At 45.7% G+C, this 24789-nt stretch overlaps 3 protein-coding genes across 4 annotated transcripts; 1 reads left to right on the forward strand and 2 right to left on the reverse strand.

The window, feature by feature from the left end:
• Window positions 1-80: 80 nt before the first annotated feature.
• On the forward strand, window positions 81-6619 carry agpat9l (1-acylglycerol-3-phosphate O-acyltransferase 9, like). Of its 2 annotated transcripts, none has more exons than XM_034542660.1 (14): window positions 81-148; window positions 434-648; window positions 852-918; window positions 1867-2015; window positions 2100-2245; window positions 3075-3149; window positions 3263-3352; window positions 3436-3529; window positions 3633-3748; window positions 4107-4162; window positions 4395-4480; window positions 4571-4699; window positions 4806-4885; window positions 5499-6619. In XM_034542660.1, the coding sequence occupies exons 2-14, from the start codon at window positions 505-507 to the stop codon at window positions 5602-5604; spliced, it is 1338 nt and encodes a 445-aa protein (XP_034398551.1). In that variant the 5' UTR covers window positions 81-148; window positions 434-504; the 3' UTR covers window positions 5605-6619. The 2 variants fall into 2 exon arrangements, with proteins under 2 accessions (XP_034398551.1, XP_034398552.1); XM_034542661.1 differs by having other exon boundaries at window positions 105-197.
• Window positions 6620-8454: 1835 nt separating this feature from the next.
• On the reverse strand, window positions 8455-11333 carry LOC117736346 (myosin regulatory light chain 2, atrial isoform-like). Its single transcript, XM_034541629.1, has 6 exons — window positions 11205-11333; window positions 9156-9231; window positions 8967-9071; window positions 8791-8869; window positions 8652-8700; window positions 8455-8559 (listed from the first exon to the last, which is right to left on the reverse strand). Exons 1-6 carry the CDS (start codon window positions 11238-11240, stop codon window positions 8455-8457), a joined length of 450 nt encoding a protein of 149 aa, XP_034397520.1. The 5' UTR covers window positions 11241-11333.
• Window positions 11334-13486: 2153 nt separating this feature from the next.
• LOC117736413 (hexokinase-4-like) lies at window positions 13487-20243 on the reverse strand. The gene is given in 11 exon segments (XM_034541735.1): window positions 13487-13634; window positions 13750-13983; window positions 14417-14572; window positions 15228-15411; window positions 15516-15615; window positions 15704-15799; window positions 15897-16016; window positions 16148-16317; window positions 16462-16618; window positions 20183-20204; window positions 20206-20243. Coding segments are annotated over 11 exon segments (1425 nt in total).
• Between the last annotated feature and the right edge of the window lie 4546 nt (window positions 20244-24789).

The following is a 24789-nucleotide window of genomic DNA, read 5'->3' on the forward strand; positions in this document are numbered from 1 at the left end:
GAGGGCCACGTGTCCACGGGGCGTGGGGCGCGCTGCCGCGGCGCTACTCCGTGAACTTTGTTCCAGTCGTAAATGGGCGTGTCTTCTCGCTGGCGTCCTCTTGAGTTACACTGCTCGAGGAGGAAGGACATGGATCCCAGTCTGACAGGTACGGCGAAGCTGCTGCCTGCTGAAACTAACCCGAATACCCCACGCTGGTACGAGAGAGCGGTCCGGTCACGGTTCCGTTATTCGAATTGTTCGTTCGTGTTGACAGGAGGGCACGTGACACGCGATCGTGTCGCGTTAACCGTGCGAGTGTGCGCGTTTCTGTGCGGTTCCCCGTGACGCCTGGTCAAATCAATGCGGGGTCAGCGTTCTATTTAGTCTGCGTCACTCCACACTTAACCCCCCCCCCCCCCCTCCCCCCCTTCCCCCCTTCCTCCACATGCAGGGCTGCTCCACTCCTGAGCCACTGGGCTGATCCTCCTGACGCCTCTGCGTGGGGAAACGAACACTGTGGAGATGGATGACTTCTGGACTCTGGCCCTCTGGGCTCTGAAGATCTGGCTCTACCTCATCGTGGGCCTCATCATGGTCCCGGCCATGTTCGGCTTCTCGCTCGGCGTCTCCGAGACCTACATGACCATCCTGGTGAAAACCTTAGAGGTACTGCTGTTTGTGTTGTTTGTGTGCCCCCCCCCCCCCCCCCCCCCCCCCCCCCCACACACACACACACACACACACACACACACACACACACACACACACACACACACACACACACACACAAGGTGTAAAATGCTTCCAAGTCCTGCAGATTCTCGGTCCACATGAGACATGCCCATGATTGTGTCCGTCCTCCTCCACAGTGGGCCACTCTGAAGATACAGAAAGTATACGCAGAGGAAAGGACACGCAGAGCCTCTTCATCTAATGGTGAGTAGAGATCTAAATGTGGAACTACATGCTGTCACATCCGTCATTGTGAAATATTGAGCGTTGCTCTGCTGGATCCCATGAGACTTTTGTGAGAAGCCGGAACGGGCGTGTCGCAATCGTCTGGTGGAGAGTTGAAAGAGTTATTGATTTACCTGTGTTTTTGTTTCTGCATATAGATGCAATTCCCTAACTGGTCACAGCCCTGTGAATAAATGGCAAATAATAACAATGATCCGCCTTATTTGCACAGCACCTTACGTAACGTGAAATGCAGCTCAAAGTGCTTCATGTGTACATAAATAAGCATTAAATAAGTATCAAACTAGAGTACCTTGTTTCCTATCTCACGATGCAATTACTTGCCCCCCCGTCCCCCGTCCCTCCCCTCTGCCCTCTGCCAAGTCCAAAGTAAGTCAGAGATGAGGCAGAATGAGTCGTCCTCTCCAGGTTTTGGACTTTGCCTGTGATCCGATTTGATCCGATGATACGGAGTCCAACTCTTGTTAACTGTTCTGGGATCTGTTTACCGCAGTATCTCATCGGGGATCTAAGTCCGCTTTGTTACGCCGAGCGACTTGTGCTGCACATCCTTATGTGAAGCAGAGCGGCCGTTTGTCTTTCACCCGCTCGGAGCCGGCTTCATGCTTTGATTCGTTGCAATCGTTTTGTTTATTTAGCTCTTGTGTTTTTGTTTTTACATAATCCTTAGATGTCCTTCCAAGAAACACGTCCCCCGGGTGAACGTTGATCATGCTTCGGCCACTATTGACACAATCTTGAGAGATATGGAGAGGCTGATTTATCTTCCAGGCTCGTTGTTAAGATAATGATTCTTATCAGATGATTGAGTTTGACTGTGTGTGTGTGTGTGTGTCTCTGTGTGTGTGTGTGTGTGTGTGTGTGTGTGTGTGTGTGTGTGTGTGTGTCTGTGTCTGTGTGTGTCAGGTCTCATCGAGAGGGAAGATGGCTCAATGGAGAAAGAGTTGGAGGAACTCCGACGCAGTCGCCCCAAACCGCCAGTGGGCGGTGATTTCACACTTAGTGACTCCTTCTATTTCACCCGCCGAGGAATTGAGACCATTGTGGAGGATGAGGTACCGTTTTCTTTAATGCACGTAAACGGTGATAAGTGTTAAAGCGATTCGGGATTCAAAATCCAATAAAATGTCTAAATCCAGGTGACGCAGCGGTTCAGCTCGGAGGAGCTGGTGTCGTGGAACTTGCTGACTCGCACCAACGTGGACTTCCAGTACATCAGCCTGAGGCTGACGCTGCTCTACGGCCTCGGCATCGTGGTGAGGTACTGCATCCTCGCCCCGCTCAGGTACGCACTGAAGGGAGGGCCCTGCAGGCAGCAACAATGTCACGGGTTGAGTCAAAGCTCATGCGGGTGAAGGTTTTCTGAATCATTTGTTCTGGTAAACATGATGAAATGGAGGCCCATTGAGAAAAATGAAAGTGGTGGTAATGCATAAAGATGCCAAATTATATTCTGTTTATAAAAAAAAAAGTTTATTCTTCAATCCTCTAACAACCTATAAGACTATGATTAATGTATTTTTGTGAAGGCAAACATTTTAACCACAGTTGGAGAAATAAAGTCCCACTGAAAGAAATATTTGAGCGGGATTTATATAGCATCCCTTGAATTTGATTGGCCGCTAAAAAGTGGGCGAGCTCAGAATGTAGGCACTATCCTCTCCTCTCTCTCTCACACACACACACACACACACACACACACACACACACACACATACACTCAATCATCTGATAGGAATCATTATCTTAACGAGCCTGGAAGATAAATCCGCCTCTCCATATCTCTCAATGTTATGGATGGATATCAGGATATTATTGGTTGAAATCGATTGGTACTAGTTTACTAGAACAGGTCATATTTTGTTTTCCGGGAAGAAGAAAAGATGATTGGGTTAAAAAAATATACAAAGACATTTTATTTTTCTGTAATTTCTTTGCATATATTGTTGAACAATGCACATGATCATTGAGCTTATATTTGTATTTACTTTGGCTTAAAGTTAGTTTGACCTTTTTGATATACCTGTTTAATGTGTGTCTGGCTATTCTGTATTTTCTTATGTGTATGAGTTGGGGTTTTTTTTACATTCTTTTTTTATTTCCACTTTCTCCAGGATAACTCTAGCCTGCATTGGTCTCACCTGGTTGGTCATAGGAACATCTGCAGTTGGACTACTCCCAAACTGGAGGTGACCACGAACTCTAACCCCACCAATAGAAGTCATATTCCATATCTTAACATATCTTAAAACTGAAGATGGTTCCCTTCTAATCTTTGCTTCTTTACTTTGTGTGTGTTCAGGATGAAGTTCTGGCTCAGCGAATGGGTCCACGTGATGTGCTACCGGATCTGCGCTCGAGGACTCTCTGCCACCATCCGCTATCACGACAGGTAAGGGAGCCCCGCCCCCCTTCGAAGCGGTCCGAGCAGGAACGCCGTCTGATGTCCGTCTGTCTTCCTCCTCCCTGCAACAGGGAAAACAAACCCCAGAAGGGAGGCATCTGTGTCGCCAATCACACCAGTCCCATTGACATAGTGATCCTCTGCAACGATGGGTGTTACGCTATGGTACTCCCTTTTTTTTTTTTTTTTTTTTTGTTGGAACATTTCTACATCTATGGGTCGTTTATTTTCTTCTGTGCCGCCATAACTGTCCAAATGCGATCACCAGGTGGGGCAGGTACACGGAGGTTTGATGGGAGTCCTCCAGAGGGCCATGGTGAGGTCCTGTCCCCACGTCTGGTTCGAGAGAGCAGAGATGAAAGATCGCCACCTAGTGACCAAAAGGTGTGTTTGTTTTCCTTTTCTCTCCAAACTCCAGCACTTCTTTTCAGGCTTGTCGTTGCGGGCCTCTCTCGCTGTGTGTGTGTGTGTGTGTGTGTGTTTGCCCTGACACTGGTTGGCATGTGGAAAAAAGAAAAGAAAAAAAACAGAATTAGAGTGTCCAAACAAGAACAGATCCGTTTTGGAAAGTTGCTACTGAGCTGTGACTCACGCGGTTCGGATTCAAGCGTCTCACCGTATCGCCACGGAGACGCTCCCCGCTGGTGTTTGATGTTGTTGTCAGACGTGTTCAGGAAAACTGGTTTCCATTACCCCCCCCCCCCCCCCCCCCCCCCCCCCCCTCCTTTGTGCCTCTTTCCAGGTTGACGGATCATGTGAACGACAAGACAAAGCTCCCCATCTTGATATTTCCAGAGGGTAAGAGTGACCACGGAAAGGGATGAGCGTTACCTCATCCACGGCAGGTTTCATCGAAGATTAGAAGGGTTGTCACTTTAGCGCCCCCCGTGCCCGGTGGCGGTCCGGCCAGCCGGCAGTGACGGACGAGCAGCTTTTCTTTTCGCTTTTTTTTTTTTTTTTTCATTTGGTTTTTGGACTGAGCGCACACGGACTCCGTCCCCCTTTTAACCCCCATGTCTGCTGTCCTTAGGAACCTGTGTGAACAACACGTCCGTCATGATGTTCAAAAAGGGGAGTTTTGAAATCGGGGCGACGATATATCCGGTGGCCATCAAGGTATTCCGGTCCTGTCTGCGTGCCCACGTTCAGATGTTCGCGTGTTTCAAAGCGCACTTCCTCACTGCACTTCCATCTATTTTCTCTCAGTATGACCCAAAGTTCGGAGACGCTTTCTGGAACAGTTCCAAGTATAGCATGGTCAGTTACCTGCTGAGGATGATGACCAGCTGGGCCCTGGTCTTAAATGTCTGGTACCTGCCGGCCATGAACCAACAGGTGTGTACGAACACCTCCGCCCCACCTGTACGCATACATCCATCACGGTTGACTGATTGTTGTTGTTGTTGTTGTTGTTGTTGTTGTTGTTCTTCTGAACTGGCAGGAGGGGGAAGATGCAGTCCAGTTTGCCAACAGGGTGAAGTCGGCCATCGCTCACAAGGGAGGGCTGTTGGATCTCCAGTGGTAAGACTCAACCTGTTTCTTTGTTCGGGAGCATCGTTCTTCTCTTTCTAGAGACTATGAAGTTCAGGTCGTTGCTTAGTGAGACAGTTCACCCCCACAATCCAAATGTTTCCTCGTATCTGTCGTGCTCTAAATCAATCTAGATTGTTTTGGTGTGAGTTATAATATACCAGATAATTCATATAAAATAGTCCCATTTATGGAAGGAGACATTGCTGTTGAGTTTTTTCAAATGTATTTATATATACTTGTGATTGATAAATAGCACGGCCGGTAAGAGGGAAAATATGTGTTTTTGATTTTGGGGGGTCGGGGGGAGACTATCCCTTTTTAATCTGTAACTAAGAATGGTGTTTTAACAGTAAATGTAGTCATATCACAGCTGGTGGGTAAAGAAATATTTTACTTAAGTTACAAATTCCCCTAATGTTTTTTTGAAAAAGTTTTCCAAAATAATTATAACATCCACAGGCAAATCCTTTTAAAAAAAAAAAATGTAAACACCCTTTAAATTAATTTCTTCGCTTGACAGTGATATTCAATGACATCAAACACAGGTGCTTAAATGGTTAGCGCTGCTCTCAGTTTGCCCTCACACGGTTGCCTCATGCAGGGATGGAGGCCTGAAGAGAGGGAAGGTGAAGGAGTCGTTCAAAGAGGAGCAGCAGAAGCAGTACAGCAGCATGGTGGTGGGAGACGACAGCAGCAGCAGTGACTGAGACGGACCCCCGCCCTGTGGAGGACACACTCTCACTGGAAACCCCCCCCCCCCCCCCCCCCCCACACACACACACACACACACACACACACACACACACACACATGTTCTCACTAGCTGGGCCTGATGCCGCCAAGTGGACTTTTAAACCCACTGTGAAACCTCAGGTACAGCCAAAAGAAGGGGGGGTGGAGTCTCAGCGATTCACAGAAAAGTGCAATATTGAACTTGACGAGGAGCTGATCGTGAAAAGGGTGGTGGTGGTGTGGGAGTGGGTGGGGTGGGGTGCACACTCCTTGTTGTTAATGCTGCAGAAGAAACCGGAGCCGCTGCAGCGATTCGAAACCTGCGACTGCGGGACGAGCCGTTCAGAAAAACTGGATTCGGGAACGCTCACGGGGCCGGTCGACTTCATTCACGTTGATTTTTCTTTACAACTTCTAGTGTGGACCTGGACACATTTTTGGACGCCGTTGTGCTGTTTTTTTTTTGGACATTATTATCATTATTTAATGCAGAGTTGATCTGAGATGATCTGGATTTTAGCATTCAAATATTTTTTTAATGTCTTTAGCTCTTGTAGTGTTGTATTGCAACACAATTAACACTGAGCACCCACATGACAGTTTCGACTGTTTGAACAATCTTTCATTGTTGAACTTAACACTGATATAGACATAATACACTATTTTTTTGGTGGGGGGGGGTTCTTCAAAAAGGAAACTGCACTTTTTTTGTTGAAAGTTTGACCCCACACAGAACTGTTAACATGACATGGACACACGAGACACGAGGGTTTGGCACTTAAATAATACACAAGAACATCGAGTGTGCAAGATAGTTCATTAAATGTCCACTCGAGACGTGGCGGCCTCAAAGGAGAACGCACAGCCGAGACTTTTTGGATCTCTCTCCAATGAGCGCTTCTCCTGAAGTGTGATCCTCCATGCTGCCGTCTTCCTGTGGGCTCCCATCTTTGGCTCCTGGAAGCAAATGAAAGATGGATTTAAACCCCTCCCCCCCCCAAAAAAAAGAAGGGCAATATACGCAAAAAATGTACTTGTTAGCATCCTCACCCTCACTCTCCTCAACTCCCGGCTCTGTCTTGTCCTGGATGTCCTACGTGGAAACCAAACGCCACTTCAATCACACGAGCAGCGGTCCCATCGCGGCCCGCGGCCCTCTCAACCGAACTTGATGGCGGTACTCACCTGCAACAAGTTGCTTTTGTTTTTCTTTCTCTCTTGGAGTTCCTGATATCTGCAACCACGACAGTACGTTTTACGTGTGATCGACAAGAAAACTCAGTCTAAATTATTTACAACGGTCTTGAGCGAACCGGCCAGGAGAAAACAAAAATGGCATGAAGCAATATTTATGAGCCTGATTAGTGCCTCTCATGTGTATGTACGTGTATCAAATTGCTGTCTGTTCGGGCCGTGTTAATGAACACTCTTTGCAATAAAAGTCAATGAAGCTGCTCTGTGGCAAATTCTTCTGTGGTTTGTACCTCTATGAATACAATGCTGCTGTTTTTTTCTCACTTATCTTTGAAGGAACGGTATGCAGGATATTAGGAGGATATATATATATTTATGTATGAGCCTGATTAGTGCATATAGCTATATACTGTATATAATTACATACATTTCCTGTAGCTGTAAACGCATCATTCTAATCTAAAGGAAACATAACAATCCTCAGTTTCAGGTGCTGAGACACACTTGCGAATATTATTCTACGTTTGCAGATAAATCCACCTGTATCCTACACACTGTTCCTTTTTACAAGTGTTTTACAAGTCTCGTGTTGACGTCCCTGTTACGGGCTGTTCTGTGGGTCACAGCAACAGCGTCGACATTCCCACTTTGAACAGGCAACAGGACCCCCGGCGCACTGCCTTCCACGCACCGTTGCAGATAGGAGTCCCTGTTGGCGGGTTTGGTCTTCGTCCTCAGTCCGTCCTGCGCCCACGTCGTGCCGGGGTCCACTCCCACCCTGCCTGCAGCTCCAGAAGCAATGGGCATCTCTGCTGGAAGAACTAACAGTTAGACCGATTGCAGTGAATCCAAAGGGAAGTCTCAATCATTTGGCTGTAACTCTGCTGCGGTTGTTACAAATGTACTGAAAGTGGAGCTTGCCTCGCAGTATTTTCATTCACTTCGTAGTCCCCTTGTTGTTGACCGGCTGTTAGCTGTGTGAGTAGGGAGTTTGTTGTTGTATCCGTGGCAACAGTGTGGCCATAGAATGGAACAGCAGTGACGCCTCACGGGACTGCATGGCATCTTCTTTACTTTATGTGGAAGTCCTGTGGGCCGTTATCTAGCATTCTTTCTTCAGTTTATCCATTTGGTTTTAAAAAATGGTAGCTGAAACAATTATTCATAAGCTTTCGCAACACATTCGCCTATTAAACCCTCAAATTCTCTCCTGTCTTTAAATCATTTTATTTACTAATTGTGTGTGTGTGTGTCGATGTGTTTCTAACTCCAGTTACATATTTCCTGACTTTCTTCTCTTTTTTTTTTAATAATACAAAATGGGACTTCTGGGTCTTCATATTTTTCCCCCTTGGATCACATCAATGATGATGCAATTCTCAGTCTTATTCCATGTACAGTGTTTTATTATTCGTCATCAACAAAGAAGCTTTTGAGGAGCACTTTATTCTCAGTACCAAACAAACAAATGAGACCATTTCTGACGGCAACAGAACTTCAGCATAATACCGTTGAATGCTTGAATGAATCAGATATTCACAACATTCATCAATCATCCATGCTTCAGATTGATAACCAGCCCAGCTATCTGCAGGTTTCAGGGACCTGTATGACCCCGACCACGGCCCTTGTTAGGATTCTTCCTTCTCATCTCCGTGCGTGATGATGTAGCAGAGGGACTTGTAGTCGATGTTGCCAGTCGGGTCGATGGGAGCGAGAGCGAAGGCCTCCTCCACCTGCAGTTTTTATGAATTATGTTTGCCGGGTGAAGATTATGATCTCAGAGAACAGTTTCAGTCTGTCACAGTAAAAGGTAGAAATCACAAACCTCATCTGCTGTGAATTTATCAGCCTGATTCATCAGCAACCGCTTAAACCTGGATAAACATTGTAAAAGATGTTACGGATAATATGGAAAAGAGGAATATATGAACAACCTGCAAAATAATGACTAAAATCTATCTTACTCATCCTTGTTGACAAAGCCCGTCCCATTGGGGTCAAACAGTTTGAAGGCAGCAAGTATGGTGTCTTCAGGGTCAGTGCCTGGGAGGGGGTGAAGAAAAGCATTGAAAATATATATCCTTTTTTTTTTAAATGTTATCAAAGATTTGTTTGATTATCAGTTTTAAAAATCCCTCACCGTTTAGTTTCTCCCCAAAAAGAGTGAGGAACACGGTGAAGTTGATGGGACCCTTCCCCTCATTCAGCATCTCGTCCAGCTCCTCGTCTTTGACATTAACCTTCCCTGGTACACAAACGCACTATTTATATTTTATATTTGTATACAGATACATACAAAAATAAAAAAAGATAAAGATTAAGAAAATACCCAGCTGTCCATAGGTCTCCTTCAGGTCCTGTTTTTTTATGACCCCATCTCTGTCTTGGTCAATACATCCAAAGGCCTGCGAGATAAAGCACAAAAATAACAATGGTGAATAATTCAAATAAAATAAAAATATTTCTTTTGAATTTCAAGTGCAGGTAGGCTGATGGTCATTCATTAAAAATGACCTGGCCTTTCTTTCTACTCAGTGACAAGGGTCATAAGAGAGGGATTTAGTCATACAAACCATTATTAGTGAATTGTAAATGTAAAATGTCCTCTTTACAATCGGTGCATCATAATTTTAATTTGTGCATTTCCAAAATAACTTCTATTCTCTGTATTGTTATAAAAGTAAGGAATTGTTGCATCAATCTTTTATCGGGCTTCTTGTACAGGAAGCCGCTTCATAAGAATAGCCTAGGCTAATTCAGGCACCGCGCTCTCACTCTTCTCATCCTACCTCACCGACCGCTCTTACCGGGTAACCTGGAGAGGATCTGTGTCTGAGCCTTGTCCTCTGACTACTGGGGTCCCTCAGGGTTCAGTCCTTGATCCTCTTCTCTTCTCTCTGTACACCAACTCTCTTGGCTCTGTCATTCGCTCGCATGGCTTCACCTACCACAGCTATGCTGACGACACCCAACTGATCCTCTCGTTTCCCCAATCCGAAACACGGGTAGCAGCACGAATCTCTGCCTGTCTGACCGACATCTCTCAGTGGATGTCCGCTCACCACCTGAAAATTAACCCGGACAAGACTGAACTTCTCCTCCTTCCAGGAAAATGCTCTCCCACCCACGACCTAACTATTAACTTCAACAACTCAGTGCTGGTTCCGACTCCGACTGCCAGGAACCTCGGAGTGACGCTCGACAGTCAACTCTCCCTGACTGCCAACATTACCGCAATAACACGCTCCTGTAGGTACATGCTGTACAACATCAGGAGAATACGACCCCTTCTCACTCAGAAGGCGGCACAGGTTCTGGTCCAGGCTTTGGTCATCTCACGGCTGGACTATTGCAACTCCCTCCTGGCAGGTCTACCTGCTAATGCCATTCGACCGCTACAGCTCATCCAGAATGCAGCTGCTCGACTGGTCTTCAACCTACCGAAATTTACCCACACTACTCCGCTCCTCCGCGACCTTCACTGGTTACCGGTGGCCGCCCGCATCCGCTTCAAAACATTGGTACTTGCGTACCGTGCTGCGAACAGATCGGGTCCGGTCTACATCAAGGACATGGTCAAACCGTACACCCCACCTCGTTCACTTGGCTCGGCTTCTGCCAATCGGCTTGTAGCTCCTTCACTTCGAGCTAAACACTAAACAAAATCACGACTGTTTGCTGTGCTGGCTCCTCATTGGTGGAACGAGCTCCCCATTGACATCAGGACAGCAGAAAGTCTCTACATCTTCCGTCGCAAACTAAAAACACATCTTTTTCGACTATACCTTGAATAGGTAGCACTTAAATGCCGTAGTAGCACTTAAATGTCCCTTACCGATAGCACTTTGTTGTTTAGCACTTTAGTAGCACTTAAATGGCACTTACGGATAGTACTTTGTAGTTTAACTTTATTGAAGAAATTGTACTTGCTTGATTCTTGTTGTTCTGAGTTTGGACTCATGGTTTAATGCACTTATTGTAAGTCGCTTTGGATAAAAGCGTCAGCTAAATGACATGTAATGTAATGTAATGTAATTATGACAGGAGGAACACTGATGCCTTACTCTTAAAACTGAAGAATTAACTTAAAAAAAATTTGAAAAATGTATTCTCGGAAAAACTGAATGACTGGCTTTGGAAGAATTACGCTTTTAACTCAAAACTCTTCTGCATTGTGAATTTATTCTGCATGAAATCAAATCATCCGTGCATTTTGTTTTATACGGCCATGCAAGTTAACTAAAGGCATTTAGCCTAAAGGCTTGAATATTTCCATTTCCCTTTTTTCTTTCCCGTGCAAGGATTCGTAATTCAGAAATCACGAGTTCCCCCCCGAGAAAGGTTTCACAGGGTAGCTGTGTGTGAATGCAGCACTTACCTCCTTGAACTCCTGTATCTGGGACTGCTCAAACATGGAGAAGACATTGGAGCAAGACTTCTGTCCTCCCCTCTGTCTCTTATTGGAGGCCTTCTTACTCGCCTGAGAAGAAGAACACAAGCAAGTTAAGTTCACGCAATCAAGACACAATAACAAATGTCGTTGCTAACTGAAAGAATGAGCGTCTTACCATGTCTGTAGGATCATACGTGGACTCCCAGCCGAGATGTGATGCCGGGGTGGGTTTTATGTACGGCCCTTCTTATCTTCTACCTTCCTATAATAGCCTGTGGTGGGCAGCACAGTCCCTTACATGGACACGGCGGCTCTCTGTGTGTCACTGAAGGTGCCTGATAAGAAGTGAAGCAGCAAGGATTCCTCTGGGCTGGAAAATAGAGATAGGAAGAGCAGAGAGGAGGGGGGAGGGATGGGGGGGGTGACCTCTGACCATCACTCAACCGAATAAAGTTTACTCCTCAGAGGTTGAATCTGGCTGTGTGTGTAACTTTAATGTAAGCAGTGGCAGGCCGTATGAAGGGCAGTGGCTTTTTATTTTATTTTATAAGGCACCAGCATGCAGAAGGTTTTCTAGCATTTAGGGCATTCTATAGGCCATTGTATCATGTTTTCTCCATTTACGGGCACCGCGTTTTGTTGCTCCACCAGACAGGTACCTTCTTCATGTTTTCTCCACTCGAAGAGCGCCCTAGAGGGCACTTCCTTTCGCTTTATCCACTGGCTTCATCATGTGGGGAACCCTAGGGCACTTCATCATGTTTTCTTCACTGGAAGGGAACCCTAGAGGGCACTTCATAATGTTTTCTCCACTGGAAGGGAACCCTAGAGGGCACTTTATCATGTTTTCTCCACTGGAAGGGAACCCTAGGGCACTTCATCATGTTTTCTCCACTGGAAGGGAACCTTAGAGGGCACTTCATCATGTTTTCTCTACTTGAAGGGAACCCTAGAGGGCATTTCATCATGTTTTCTCCACTGGAAGGGAACCCATGGCACTTCAACATGTTTTCTCCTCTCGAAATGAACTCTAGGGCATCATGTGTTCAGTTTTCTCCACAGAAATTGCACCTCAGAAGGCACCTTTTTATGTTTCATCTACCATAAGGGCATCCAAAAGTCCACCAATGAATGTATATTTGATGTGCACTATAGGACTTTTGTAACACCATTGTGTAATGCTACAAATATGATTACCTGTTGTTCCAGCAAATTATATGATATCTCCCAGGGTCAGAGGGCAGTATGTGGAATAGTTTATTCTTATTTCCTCTCCGATTTAAAAAACTAAAAAAAACTGTAAATTGAGACTATCGCCACTGGTGTATTGAAAGTGACAACTTCCAAGACTTCAAGAAAAAAAAGTCATATTTGGCAGTCCAAAAAACAAAACAATAACAATATTTTAAAGTATAATAGTTTAGTTTAATTGTGCAATTGTATTTACAGTAAAGCCTCCAAGGCACATTTTATCACGTCATCATGCACATATGGAAAACCTACAACCTAACACAGAGTAGTAAACATACCATGTAAATATACAAGCAAGGGAATAATTCATTGCTCACAAACTGAAAGCACTACACGACAAAACAGTGAATCTGATATAGTCCCAGTCCCAAAAATATTGTCATATTCATGTAATGTGTTTATGTAACTTTGTAAATGCTGTTCATTCTGTACACATGACATCTATTGCTTCTGTCCATCCGGGGAGAGGGATCCTCCTCTGTTGCTCTCCTGAAGGTTTCTTCCCTTTTTTCCCTGTCAAAGGTTATTTTTGGGGAGTTTTTCCTGATCCGATGTGAGGTCCTGGGACAGGGATGTCGTATGTGTACAGATTGTAAAGCCCTCTGAGGCAAATTTGTAATTTGTGATATTGGGCTATACAAAATAAACTGAATTGAATTGAATTGAACAGCAGCCTTTACAAAAAACAAAAAAATAAGAATCCTTGTGTTATCATAATTTATCATCAATAATACATTGGCCAGTTAGGTTCATACCCAAACAAGCAACAGGCAGTGACACAGAGAGTTAAAGACACGTAGGTCTAATGCTACTAAAATACAGTTGCTTTCTTGTCTGTACATCTTCCAGCCGCGAGTGTCCGCTCCGCTGACTCGCGTCCCTTCGGAGCCCGAAAGAGGCCCGAGCCGCCGGCTGTGAGTGACACGTGTCGTCAGTGTTCTCAGGTCAGAGTTCTCGGGCTTTCTTCACCGCTATCCCAGCGCTCAGGGCTCCCTTTTAGTACTTTTCTTTTTTTTTTATTGTGTCAGCATGCTGGTGGCCATCTTGCAGGCCACCGCCGAGATGAGGGCGGCGCCGCGGCCGCTCCCCTCCTCCGACTGGATGAAGGTGATCTCGCAGTGAGGCGTGAGGTCCCGGACGATTTTGTGGAACCTGTCACGGAAACTACGTAAACACACATGTTTATTCAACAAGCATTCACGAACTTAAAGTGGGGCCAAATACATCTAATCACCATATTTAATTGGCTTGGTACTCCGTGATGGGGGGGGGTCCTCACCATGGGTGCAGCTTGTAGACGGATCCGTCGATCCCCACCGTGATCTTCAGGGCCTCCTGGCTGCGTCGCTCCCGCATCAGGTTGATGACGGCGGCGAGCCCCGCGCCGCACATGTGAGCGGAGCGCGTGGACACGCTCTCGCAGACCTGACGCACGATGTCGCAGTCCAGCTCTGAGGGCAGGACGCCCAGCGAGGACAGGATGTTGTAGATTTGTTTTCTGTCCCCGGTGTCACTGATGAGAGAGAGAGAGAGAGAGAGAGAGAGAGAGAGAGAGAGAGAGAGAGAGAGAGAGAGAGAGAGAGAGAGAGAGAGAGAGAGAGAGAGAGAGAGAGAGAGAGAGAGAGAGAGAGAAAGGTTTCTAGTTCCTCTATGTTCACGATGCATGACTATTATATGTATTATCAACTACTGCAACATCCAAATTCCATTAACACTGTTATACAGGCTTATCTCATCAGATTATATTTGTTTTGTTATAGTAATGTGATTTTCCCCCTCTGTGATTATGAAAATGCTCTGATTGCGTAGATGGAAAATGACTCTTTCCTATGAGTAATTATGTGTGTGTGTGTGTGTGTGTGTGTGTGTGTGTGTGTTATGCAATATATACTGATGGGAAAGAGTGTTGAGACACACACATATTTATATATACCAACTCTCCTCACCTCTCCATCTGTGAGACGTAGCGGGTCTCAAAGCTGCCACGTGTCTTCAGCAGCTCGGAGGCCTCGCCGTTAAACAGCAGGTCCTCGTTCACCAGCTTGATCAGAACGAGCCTGACCAGCTCGCCCATATACTTCCCGCTGATCAGCTTCTCGTACCTGCAGGAGGACGAGAGCCCCAAAAAAGGAAAACCAAAAAGGAGGAGAGAAAAAAGAGAGAGAGCAGGTAACTTAAAACAAACATTGACTGGAAGGGATGTGAACACGGCCTCGAGAAGAGGATGTTGAGAGAGCCACGTGCACGTCACAAAACACGCGAGCAAACAGCTGCCTCTCGAAAAGAAGGGGAGCGAGCGAGGGCGGCGACGTCAGCGCCTAAAAGGCTCAATGAGGCCGGGCGAGGCAGTCGTCTGCGTAAAAGGGGCTGCCAGTGCAAAAAAGGTAAACAGCCATTAGGCCAACGGGCAGTGGGGCAAGCAGCGGAGAGGGGTCATTAATCTGACACCCCCCCGACGCGCTGCCTGACTACTGACGTATGAGGGCTCTGGCCATTTACAAACGCCCGCAGGAAAAACAGCCGGGAGCTTAGCAACTACACAGAGGCCTCGGGTGGAAGTCAGGTGAGTATTGCCACGGAAGGGTGATTAATTCGGGAGAACAATAAGAGGAGGGAGGGTGTGTGTGTGTGTGGGTGTGTGGCACGCTTTACACTGCAGTCTCACTCCGAGCATTGAACACTCGAGTGCGCATGAAGTTGAAGGACATACGGAGGTCGCCGGAGCTTCCCCGCGTGTTTTGGACTGAATGAACTCACAGCTGCTGCCCGGGGTTAATCGAGGTCTCGTCCACCACTTTGTCGTACTCCAGCCGGAACTCCTCCAGCTCCCCGTTGTTGCCGAACGCCCCCCACTCTGTGTTCACGCACATGCGGCCCTCCTCCCCTTCCACCAGCTCCACGGTCTTCATCTCCTCCATGTAACACGCGTTGCAACCCGTGCCTGGGAACACAACAAACATTATTAAAAGATAGTACGTTATGTCGTCTGCAAAGAAAGCGCGGCGCATATCGGTATGTGCTTGAAAAGTGATCAGAACTGCTCACCGACAATCATCCCGACCTCGCAGCTGCGGTCCTCGTAGTAGCAGGAAATCATGGTGGCCACTGTGTCGTTCACCATGGCAACCACGTCCATCTCGAAGTCCTGAAACGGCAACAGCCAAATCGCACCCCAGCCGTGTTACAAATCAGCCGTTTCTGGAAGAGAGACTTCTAAGGTTCAGCCCACTCACCCCTCGTCTCTTGATGGCGTCTCGGAGCAAACCCACGATGTTGTTCCCCTCCGCCCCGGAGGCCTTGAAGCCTTTGGTCCAGTTCAGCAGGATGCCCTGTGGAAATAGGGAAGAAAAGACAAACAGGTTAAAAACGTCTTGACCGATCTCAGTTTTGTTTGGAGGCATGTCCGATGCACACAGGACGTCCCACCTTGTCGATGTCCTCGTGTCGTACAGGAAAGGAGAAGGTGAAACCCAGAGGGAGCTTCTTGTGCTTTATGTGATGCTTGTCCAAGAAGTCGGACATGCACTCTGCTATGTAGTCAAATAGCTGCAGAGAGACGACGAGGATATCAGATGTGGAGAAACTGCACCATAATAGGAGCTCATTTCTTTCTGAGAGAGCGTTTACAGAGAGCCGGACCCTCGAGGTCTGTTGAGAGGTTTAGTTTGGAGTCTGACCATTTGGGCAGTGCCCGTCATAGCATCCTCAGGAATGGAGTACATCTGGTTCTTGGTCTCCACCTTCCAGACCCTCTCCTCGTCCTCACCCACCTTCACGAGCATCACGCGGAAGTTGGTCCCCCCCAGGTCCAGAGCCAGGAAATCCCCCACCTCTGTCAAAACACACACTACATATGAACGTGCACGTACTGGCTTTACCTGCGCAGGTGATAATCATTAGGAGCATTATATCTGGGTGACTTTACCGAAGATACAAAAGTAAAGAAATAAAAAACAAATAAAAAGGGATCATCTTATGATGGGGTATCTACCTGATCCCTCGGGGGTGGAGCAGACATACGTTGGGAGCATTTTCACGCTGGCCTCTTCGTGCGTCTCCAGACGCAGCCCTCTGTCCATCTCGCGCTGCATCCTCTTCATGACTTCTTTGAGCTCGTCCTTCTTCAGCCCGAACTCTGACAGGATCTGCTCCGCCTGCGGCGACGAGAGACAAGGAGGGAGGGGATGAAAGCTGGCCAGAAAAGTTGCACGGTTGGGGACCAAAGATATGCACCGGATCCACGCTTACAAATATCGCTTAATATGACAAGATAATTGAGGTTTCAGTTTGGAAAACGGGGGGGGGGGGGGGGGGGGGGGGGCAACAAAAAGGAGTCGGATAAGAGACAAATGGCGTGCTACAGAAAGAAGAAGAAAAATAATCACTGCTTTACGATACAAAACTACCAAATGAAGGTTGCCTTTCAGAGTTCCACATACAAGCATATTTATATGTTCAGGACAAATCTGAACATCTCGCACAATCAAGCTGCTCAGTCAGACGGCTTAAAACCCACCGGTCCCCCTGGTCAGTCTTACCATGAGGATCTTATCGACCGCCGGGCCGTAGCTGCAGGGCATCTTCACCATCTGGACAGAGCTGACACACGGTCGCGGGTTTAGCTAAATGAGCCTCCACAAGTGTGTGCATGTGCGCGCGTGTGTGTGTGTGTGTGTGTGTGTGTGTGGGAGGAAGTCTGGTGTTTCTAGGCGTGCGATGAGTGTGTCTACCTCCGTAAATGTGTGCAGAGTCAGTGAGGTGTGAGTAGCACTGAATGGAAGCCTTGGCGGCTTTTATGCTCAGGTGAAGTGGGGCCGGCCCACCTGCCTGAGCAAAAAAAAAGAAGCTCACCCCATCTGGCCATTGAAGGGTGAAACGCTCCCCCCTCCACACACACACACACACATCTTAGTAGCTTAGACAGCTGCTGACTCGTTTATGCATGACCTACTGTATCACAATGAATCCTGTTCTGAACTATATCATGTTATCATGGTGGCAATTTGAAGGGTTTTACAAATAATAATAATTAAAGCTGCTGCAGAAGATTCCAAACCTTATTGTTTTTATATATGTGTTGAGTCCTCTACCTTATTGTGCTTGTCTTGAATTCAGTTTGATTGCTGCTATCTTAGCCGGAGGGATTTTTCTTGTTTTAAGGTTATATGAACAACAACAGCAGAAAAACGTAAAAATAAATCAGAATGTCACAATCCATCCATCCATCCATTATCACCCGCTTATCCGGGGTCGGGTCGCGGTGGCAGCAGGTTCAGCAGGCCGACCCAGGCCTCCCTCTCACCCGCAACACTTTCCAGCTCATTCTGGGGGATCCCGAGGCGTTCCAAGGCCAGCCGGGAGATATAATCCCTCCAGCGTGTCCTCGGTCTTCCCCGGGGCCTCCTACCAGTTGGACGTGCCCGGAAAACCTCTAATGGGAGGCGTCCAGGAGGCATCCTGACTAGATGCCCGAACCACCTCAGCTGACTCCTTTCGACACGAAGGAGCAGCGACTTAACTCCAAGCTCCCCCCTGATGTCCGAGCTCCTGACCCTATCTCTAAGGCTGAGCCCGGCCACCCTACGGAGGAAGCTCATTTCGGCCGCTTGTATCCGAGATCTCGTTCTTTCGGTCACGACCCAGAGTTCGTGACCATAGGTGAGGGTTGGAACGTAGACCGACCAGTAAATGGAGAGCTTTGCCTTCCGGCTCAGCTCCCTCTTCACCAAGACGGACCGGTACAGCGCCTGTTTTACTGCTGCAGCCGCACCGATCCGCCTGTCGATCTCCCGCTCCACCTTACCCTCACTCGTGAACAAGACCCCGAGATACTTGAACTCCTTCGCTTGGGGTAGGCAGTTTGCCCCCACCTGGAGGGAGCAATCCGCCGGAATGTCACAATGATCCGTGTTATTTCGCCGTGTGAAGGACTGACTATTAGGGTAGACAGTCTACCACAGAAGGCCTTTTAACGTAGCAACGCAGTTATGATTACATTAGATTTGGTTAATTATTCTGACCCAGAGCTCAGCCGACTGAGCGTCCGACACATCTAAACATGAACCCTGTGATCTGAACCCCTCGATCTTGTCATGGAGAAGAGCGACATCCAATGTCACCGGGTTTGCTCAATGGGGCCTGAGAGGGTTACACATATACGTATGTGCATTAGAATTAGTAACATATCTAAAATTAGCAACGCTGAAGGACCAACGACCCGCCAAAACAAACAATCCGCTGCAGGTGAAGCCTTCTGCGCTTATCAGCAATAGTGGTTTAGCTAAGAAAAGCTGCGAGGTTACACGGCGTCCTGATAGTCTGTCACTGACCTCAAGGCATACACGTTTATGTCAAAATTATAATCCAGTGCTGCTCATAACGTGCACGCTCTAGTCGAGCATGTAATACATTAAATGACATCTTCATTCGCCTTAAGTTTAGAAAAAAAAAATGTTTAGAGTTTTTTTTTTATGGAATCACACATCTCCTGGTTATTTCATTTAAGCTTGATGACACTTAGTGAGTCAAATATTGAAGCAGAAGCCGTCACGTCTTGGATCAACAAATATCTAAAGTTGTTCATTTTGCCAATATTTAATGGGCAAATATTATAGTTTAAATTCTTGACCTATTTACGTATGTGTATTTATCAAATGAACTGCTAATAGAGAGAGAGAGAGAGAGAGAGAGAGAGAGAGAGAGATGATGAATGGAAAATAAATGGATAAACAGAGAGAGAGAGATGGATATATCCACCTATATACTGTATATCTAGACAAAAAGACAGCCAGATAAACAGATGGATAGACATAAACATGGACACATAGACAAACAGACAGTCAAACAAACAGACAGACAGATGGAAACAGATAGACAGAATGACAGACAGGCAAACCTTTTGTTCTTTACCTTATCCATCGTATGACGACGAGGATTAAGTCCTGAGTGTCCTGCCGACCATCAATGCTCCACAGTGGAGATTCCCAAGTTTCTGCTGTTCTGGTGTATTTAACTCGCAAAGAAACGCTTGTCCTTTTATGGGAAACGTTATTATATTCCCAACACGTCTGATCTACATAAAGTTCAGCAACAAGTCTCGAGCACGTTTACATAACGGCAGTATTGCCAAGGCCTATATCTGGTGAACAATGAAGTGCTATCTTTAGGAAAGTAGAGCAGAATTGTTATCAAAAGATATTTTCAGGGTGAAAAGAATTATTCATCTTCATTCCTACAAAAATCTAATTTTCCTTCTATATATATCGTAAGGAGAGAGAAAAAAATAATTCATTGATATTCATTCCTGCAGATATATTATATAAAAACCTTTTGGATTTGTCTTCATGTGTTGCAGGTAACAGGTCCACTCAACATCCGCATCGGCTCCAACGGCTCCAACAGCCGGTTAAACAAAAGGAAAGATTAAAACATCGCTTTCCAAGCCCTCGTTCCAAGGATGCACATCACACATTACAGCAGAAAAAAAGATATTAAGCAAACCTCCCGTTGGCTGACCTTCTTACTGACCGTGTTACCTCGATATCTAAACACGCCCAAAACTAGTTCTAGGAAAGAACCCCCCCCCCCTCCTCCTGATGCTGCAGCTGTCCTGTCAACAGATCGCACCTAAACGCTCAGCGGTTTCCATGCCCAAACGGTTTCAATATGTTGCCTTGGAAATGAATTACAGGCACACTTCTGCCATGGAAAACACTTACCACTGAGTTAAGTAGTCAGAATTGTTAAATGGAGCAAGATTACAAGAGAAAACATCAATTGAGGGTGCCATATTCTTTCGTAAAAAAATAAAAAACCAACAAGGCCACAAAGAAGTTTAAAAGTTTAGACCCATTGTTATTATTGTTATTATGAACTACATGTTTGAGCAAGGGGTGACTAAATAATGATAACTAGGCTACTAATAACCATATTCTGCCTCATAATCAGATGCAAATAATTATCATTGATTTATATATACATATAAGTCCAATATTCTAATTGTATTCCACAGCTTTTGTTGTTTGGCGTCACACCAGCTTCTTTTCAGGAGAAAAACATTTTGGGATACCAACCCCGAGACAGACAGATTTTGAAATGAACGAATATTAAACAAGGACTTTTACCAGACAGCAGGGCGCTTGTAGGATTCAAAGAAAGGGGGGGCTAAGCCCCAAGGGGAGCGGCACTCTCCGGTAAAAAAATTCATATCCATTGTTTCTGACAGTTTATAGATTGGTTCAATCAGAAAGAGTGTGATTGTGCTCTGTAGTTTTGCTTGCATTTAGTATATGATAACACAAGTGACAGAATTTCAGGGTCATAGTGATATTTTATGCTCATTTGGACACTATCACTGAGATAAAGATGAACTAGTTCAGTGTCGAATATACCATTCAATGGAAAATGTTTAATAATCGTCTATATTAATACAAAGAATAGAGAGATGTGGATAGTTATTTCTTGTTTTTCGAATTCGCTCGTTCACACTCTCGCTCAATGGAGAGTTTCTAACTTCCCTTTCATTTGCCTCAAGTAAACCTGAATGTAAGCAGGTAACACTCGTTAACTACCGACAGACACATTCTGTAACTACCTGGACTTCCAGGTCACTTCGTGCATCATTTACTTTGAGCTCACCTCATTGGCTGTAATCCTGTCTGTCATTGAGAGTTACTTGGCAGAGAGAGAAAACCAGCGCAGGAGCCTCCCCAAGGTCCTAGTGCCCGGGGGGCTTATATCATAAAGTATGATGATAGGCTATTGGATTGTAATTTGAAGGGGGAGAAAACATACAAACCAGAACGCACGCACATATGTAGCATGTTAGAGTTATAAATAACGTGTCCATGTGAGAAACAATAGTTTAATTTAATGACATCACAAAAAAAAAAAAAAGAAGTAATTTAACCCACAATTTAAGACATGCTTAGTAACAGTTTCATAACAACATACATTACATTTTCAAATCGCTTCAGGATTTAAACTTGTGGTGGCACTGGCACTTAACAGTTTTATTTTATTATTATTATTAATGAAACAGTTATTTAACATACACCTGAACTATTGGGATCTGGGTGGACTACCAGTCACTGGCTGCAGTGGATTATTCTGCCACTTGATGCAGGCTACGTCCCAACTACTCAACATACTCTCCGTATCGGTCTGGTGGTTTCTCTGCCGCTGGAGGTTGTGCGTGTTAAAGTCTGTGTCATAGTACATTGAGATGTAACTGGAGGTGTGTCTGCATCAGAACCAGGTGAGCTCAATTCTCCATCGTTCACTATACATCCGTCCCATCCCTCCTGGAAAGTCTCTGAAGGGCTGTGGAGAGGTCTCAGATGGCGATGGTTTCCTTTATCCGTCTGGACCTCGGTGTGTCACCTTGCTTAAGGACCGAAGCAGACTTTGTCCAGCCTCTCTCATCATCCAGCTTCACAGCAACGCTGGTTCCAGGCTGAAGGTCTGGTAGAGTTCTGACGTTATTCTTGTCGTTGTAGGCCCGTCTGTAGCTCTGTTTTCATCCTCTCATCAATACACAGTGCTGTGCCATCAGTGTCTGATGTAATATAAAATATATACAATTCCATTTATGAGCTTACACTTATATTGTATTGAATATTTATTAAATAACTATTTATAAAGGATTTCTTAATGGATTTTTTTATAAATCACACGCACAACCCCCATTTGAGAACCGCTGGTCTAAACATCCCCAGGCTACTGTCATACAGGAAATCGCAGAGCCGACCAGTGAAATAGAAGCCTGTGAGAAAGCAATCCACGAGTTGTGGCCCATTTCACCCACCAAGCTCGACATGGTCCAACAGCAGAGCTTACAGGACGCAGAACTGCAGATGGTTCAACACTACGTGATGTCGGGGTGGCCCAAGTGTACTGTTAAGGTGCTGACAAGGTAAAAGACTACTACACTTCCAGACATCACCTCACAGTTTCAGAAGGACTGGTGTTGTATAATGATAGAGTAGCAGTGCCAAGAATGATGATTTCTGAAATATTACAGCGCATACAATGTATTCTTATACTGAAGTGTGTACTTTTTTTGTTTACTTAAAGTTTCCGTCTTAAAAGCCCTGTGCAGATGTCATGTGATCTGGGGGGGAAGGAGTCACCAGAGTTGACCACGAATTATTAGTTATTTTATGGACTTTGCAGTTAACAATGGAACTACTACTAATAACTTGGCCGTGCAACTGCATATTAGATACAGGTAAGTTCATGGAATCATGGTGCTACGATAGTATTTAGACGCAGCACCGTAGCTCCAGTCTTAAAGGACGGCCCTCCGCAGATGTCATGTGGTCTTACATGCTCCTGGAGGCTCTGAGCCAGAGCCTGTTGTAGCTCCTGTTCTTCTCTCTCCTGGTCCAGACTGGACTGCTGTACCCAGGCCAGTTCACATTGCTGCTGCACGCTCTCTGGAGTCTGGTTCTCCTTGTTCTCGTCCATGGTCAAGTTCAGAGAATCCAGCACATCTACACGAGATCGAGCAGTGTGATGTCACTTAAACGATCAGCTCTAAACTCTTTGAATTGAGCAGTTTGATGAGGTCAAAGCCATCTGTGATGTCATACAGTCTCTCTCCATACTTGTATATATTTATTTAAGTATAAGCCCATACAACATCGAACATACATCAGTGAACCACTTTCATAACTGTCTGGCCATGTGAACTATAATAGTTTATGACTGCACTTCAAAAAGACGTATGTATCTGTCAATTGTGAATCCTCCTCAGCTGTAGTTTATGCGGTGGGGGTGGCATCAGTTTGTGAATCGCTCACATCGACATGGACAAAGCGGTTGTTTTGAGAAGTGTCCTCACTGCCAAATTCTTTTGGATTTGTCGGCGCAGGTTGGCGAAACAAGATCCTAATCTGCTGGCTAAGGAATCCACGCTACGGTAAATAGTTGGCGGGATATCGATTGGTCTTTATGGCTCTTTCATTTGGAAAAGTGAAGATGTTGGTCCGTCCTGCAGGTACTTCGAGCATTGACACCACCTGCACCATCTGGGGGTTGGAGACGCGTCAACCTGGTGTCTGGGCATGTGAAGACCCAGCTGATTGCTCATGACAAAGAGGTGTGTTGGTGTCTGTATGCTAAAATGAAGCCCGGCGTGTACACGGCCTCGAATAATATTTCAATCAATGTCCTCTTGTGTCTGTGCAGGTGTATGACATCGCGTTCAGCCGAGCAGGAGGCGGCAGAGATATGTTTGCCTCTGAGGGGGCCGATTGGTTAGCCAAAGAAGCTTTTTCTTTTCTTTTCTTTTTTATATGAATTCAGAAATGATTCTGGTTGTTTTTTTTTTTCTTCTGGCTGGCATGAAATATTTGTTTCTTGACAGTTAACCAATGTTTGACATCGCTACTTTATTTGATAGGTGGTCATCCTGGATGTGTGTGTGCCTTGTGTCAACGGCATCGCCTGGGCCCACCACTCGTCATGTCACATCTGCACTGCAGGTAAAGGCCCCTACAGATGGTGGGATATAATAAGGGGGAAAAACGGAGGCTAGAAAAGACGCACGTTAAACTCATCATTCACCTCTGCCTTTTTTGATTGACGACCAAAACGTTGCATTCCTTCAAAGATAAGGGACCTTAAGGCCTAACTTTATCTGTAATCGGCTGCATTTTCCTGCTCTCTCAGTCTGAAATAACTCTTGATGTCCTCTTTGTGTGTCTTGTTTCTTTAGCCGACGACCACCAGGCTCTGATCTGGGACATCCAGCAGATGCCACGAGCCATTGAGGATCCCATCCTGGCCTACACTTCTGAAGGGGAGATCAACAACGTGCAGTGGGCGTCCACGCAGCCGGACTGGATCGCCATCTGCTACAACAACTGCTTGGAGATCCTGCGTGTCTAAAACCACGAACACTTGTGTGAAGAAGAGGAACTCCTTCTTGTTTCAGATTTCTGACTTGGTTTTTTAGTCTTCGTCCCACTGCTTTCAAGACAAGGATGAGGTCACGAGTGAACTTTCTGAGCGTGTTTGGAGTGTCGCACACCAACCATGCCATTACAAGGTAACAATGTACATACATATAAATATATCAACTAGAGATGTTGGTAAGACAAGTGTTCATGTTGTAGCTTTTTCATGAAGTTTATTATTTATAAATAATGCTCTAATAAATTGTATTCCTCCGTGTCCCAGGAACAATCATGATGTATTGCTTTCTGACGTTGCCAAGTTGGTTTACAGATGCCAGTTTCTAATTATTATTATTAATAATAAGCATTATCAGTATTGCTGCTCTGATACAGCGTAAGGCCAAAGAATGTGTATAAAG

Source organism: Cyclopterus lumpus, chromosome 9 (genome assembly GCF_009769545.1).
Source record: "Cyclopterus lumpus isolate fCycLum1 chromosome 9, fCycLum1.pri, whole genome shotgun sequence".
Classification (NCBI taxonomy): Eukaryota; Metazoa; Chordata; class Actinopteri; order Perciformes; family Cyclopteridae; genus Cyclopterus; species Cyclopterus lumpus.

Excerpts from the sequence above, each read along its gene's own strand:
- agpat9l (XM_034542660.1), top strand. The coding sequence starts at position 505 with ATGGATGACTTCTGGACTCTGGCCCTCTGGGCTCTGAAGATCTGGCTC. Across the intron at positions 2,016-2,099 it reads AGACCATTGTGGAGGATGAG|GTGACGCAGCGGTTCAGCTC; the intron begins GTACCGTTTTCT and ends GTCTAAATCCAG. Across the intron at positions 3,150-3,262 it reads GGACTACTCCCAAACTGGAG|GATGAAGTTCTGGCTCAGCG; the intron begins GTGACCACGAAC and ends GTGTGTGTTCAG.
- LOC117736346 (XM_034541629.1), bottom strand. The coding sequence starts at position 11,240 with ATGTTTGAGCAGTCCCAGATACAGGAGTTCAAGGAG. Across the intron at positions 8,870-8,966 it reads TTTTGGGGAGAAACTAAACG|GCACTGACCCTGAAGACACC; the intron begins GTGAGGGATTTT and ends ACCCCCTCCCAG. Across the intron at positions 8,560-8,651 it reads ATAAATTCACAGCAGATGAG|GTGGAGGAGGCCTTCGCTCT; the intron begins GTTTGTGATTTC and ends TAAAAACTGCAG.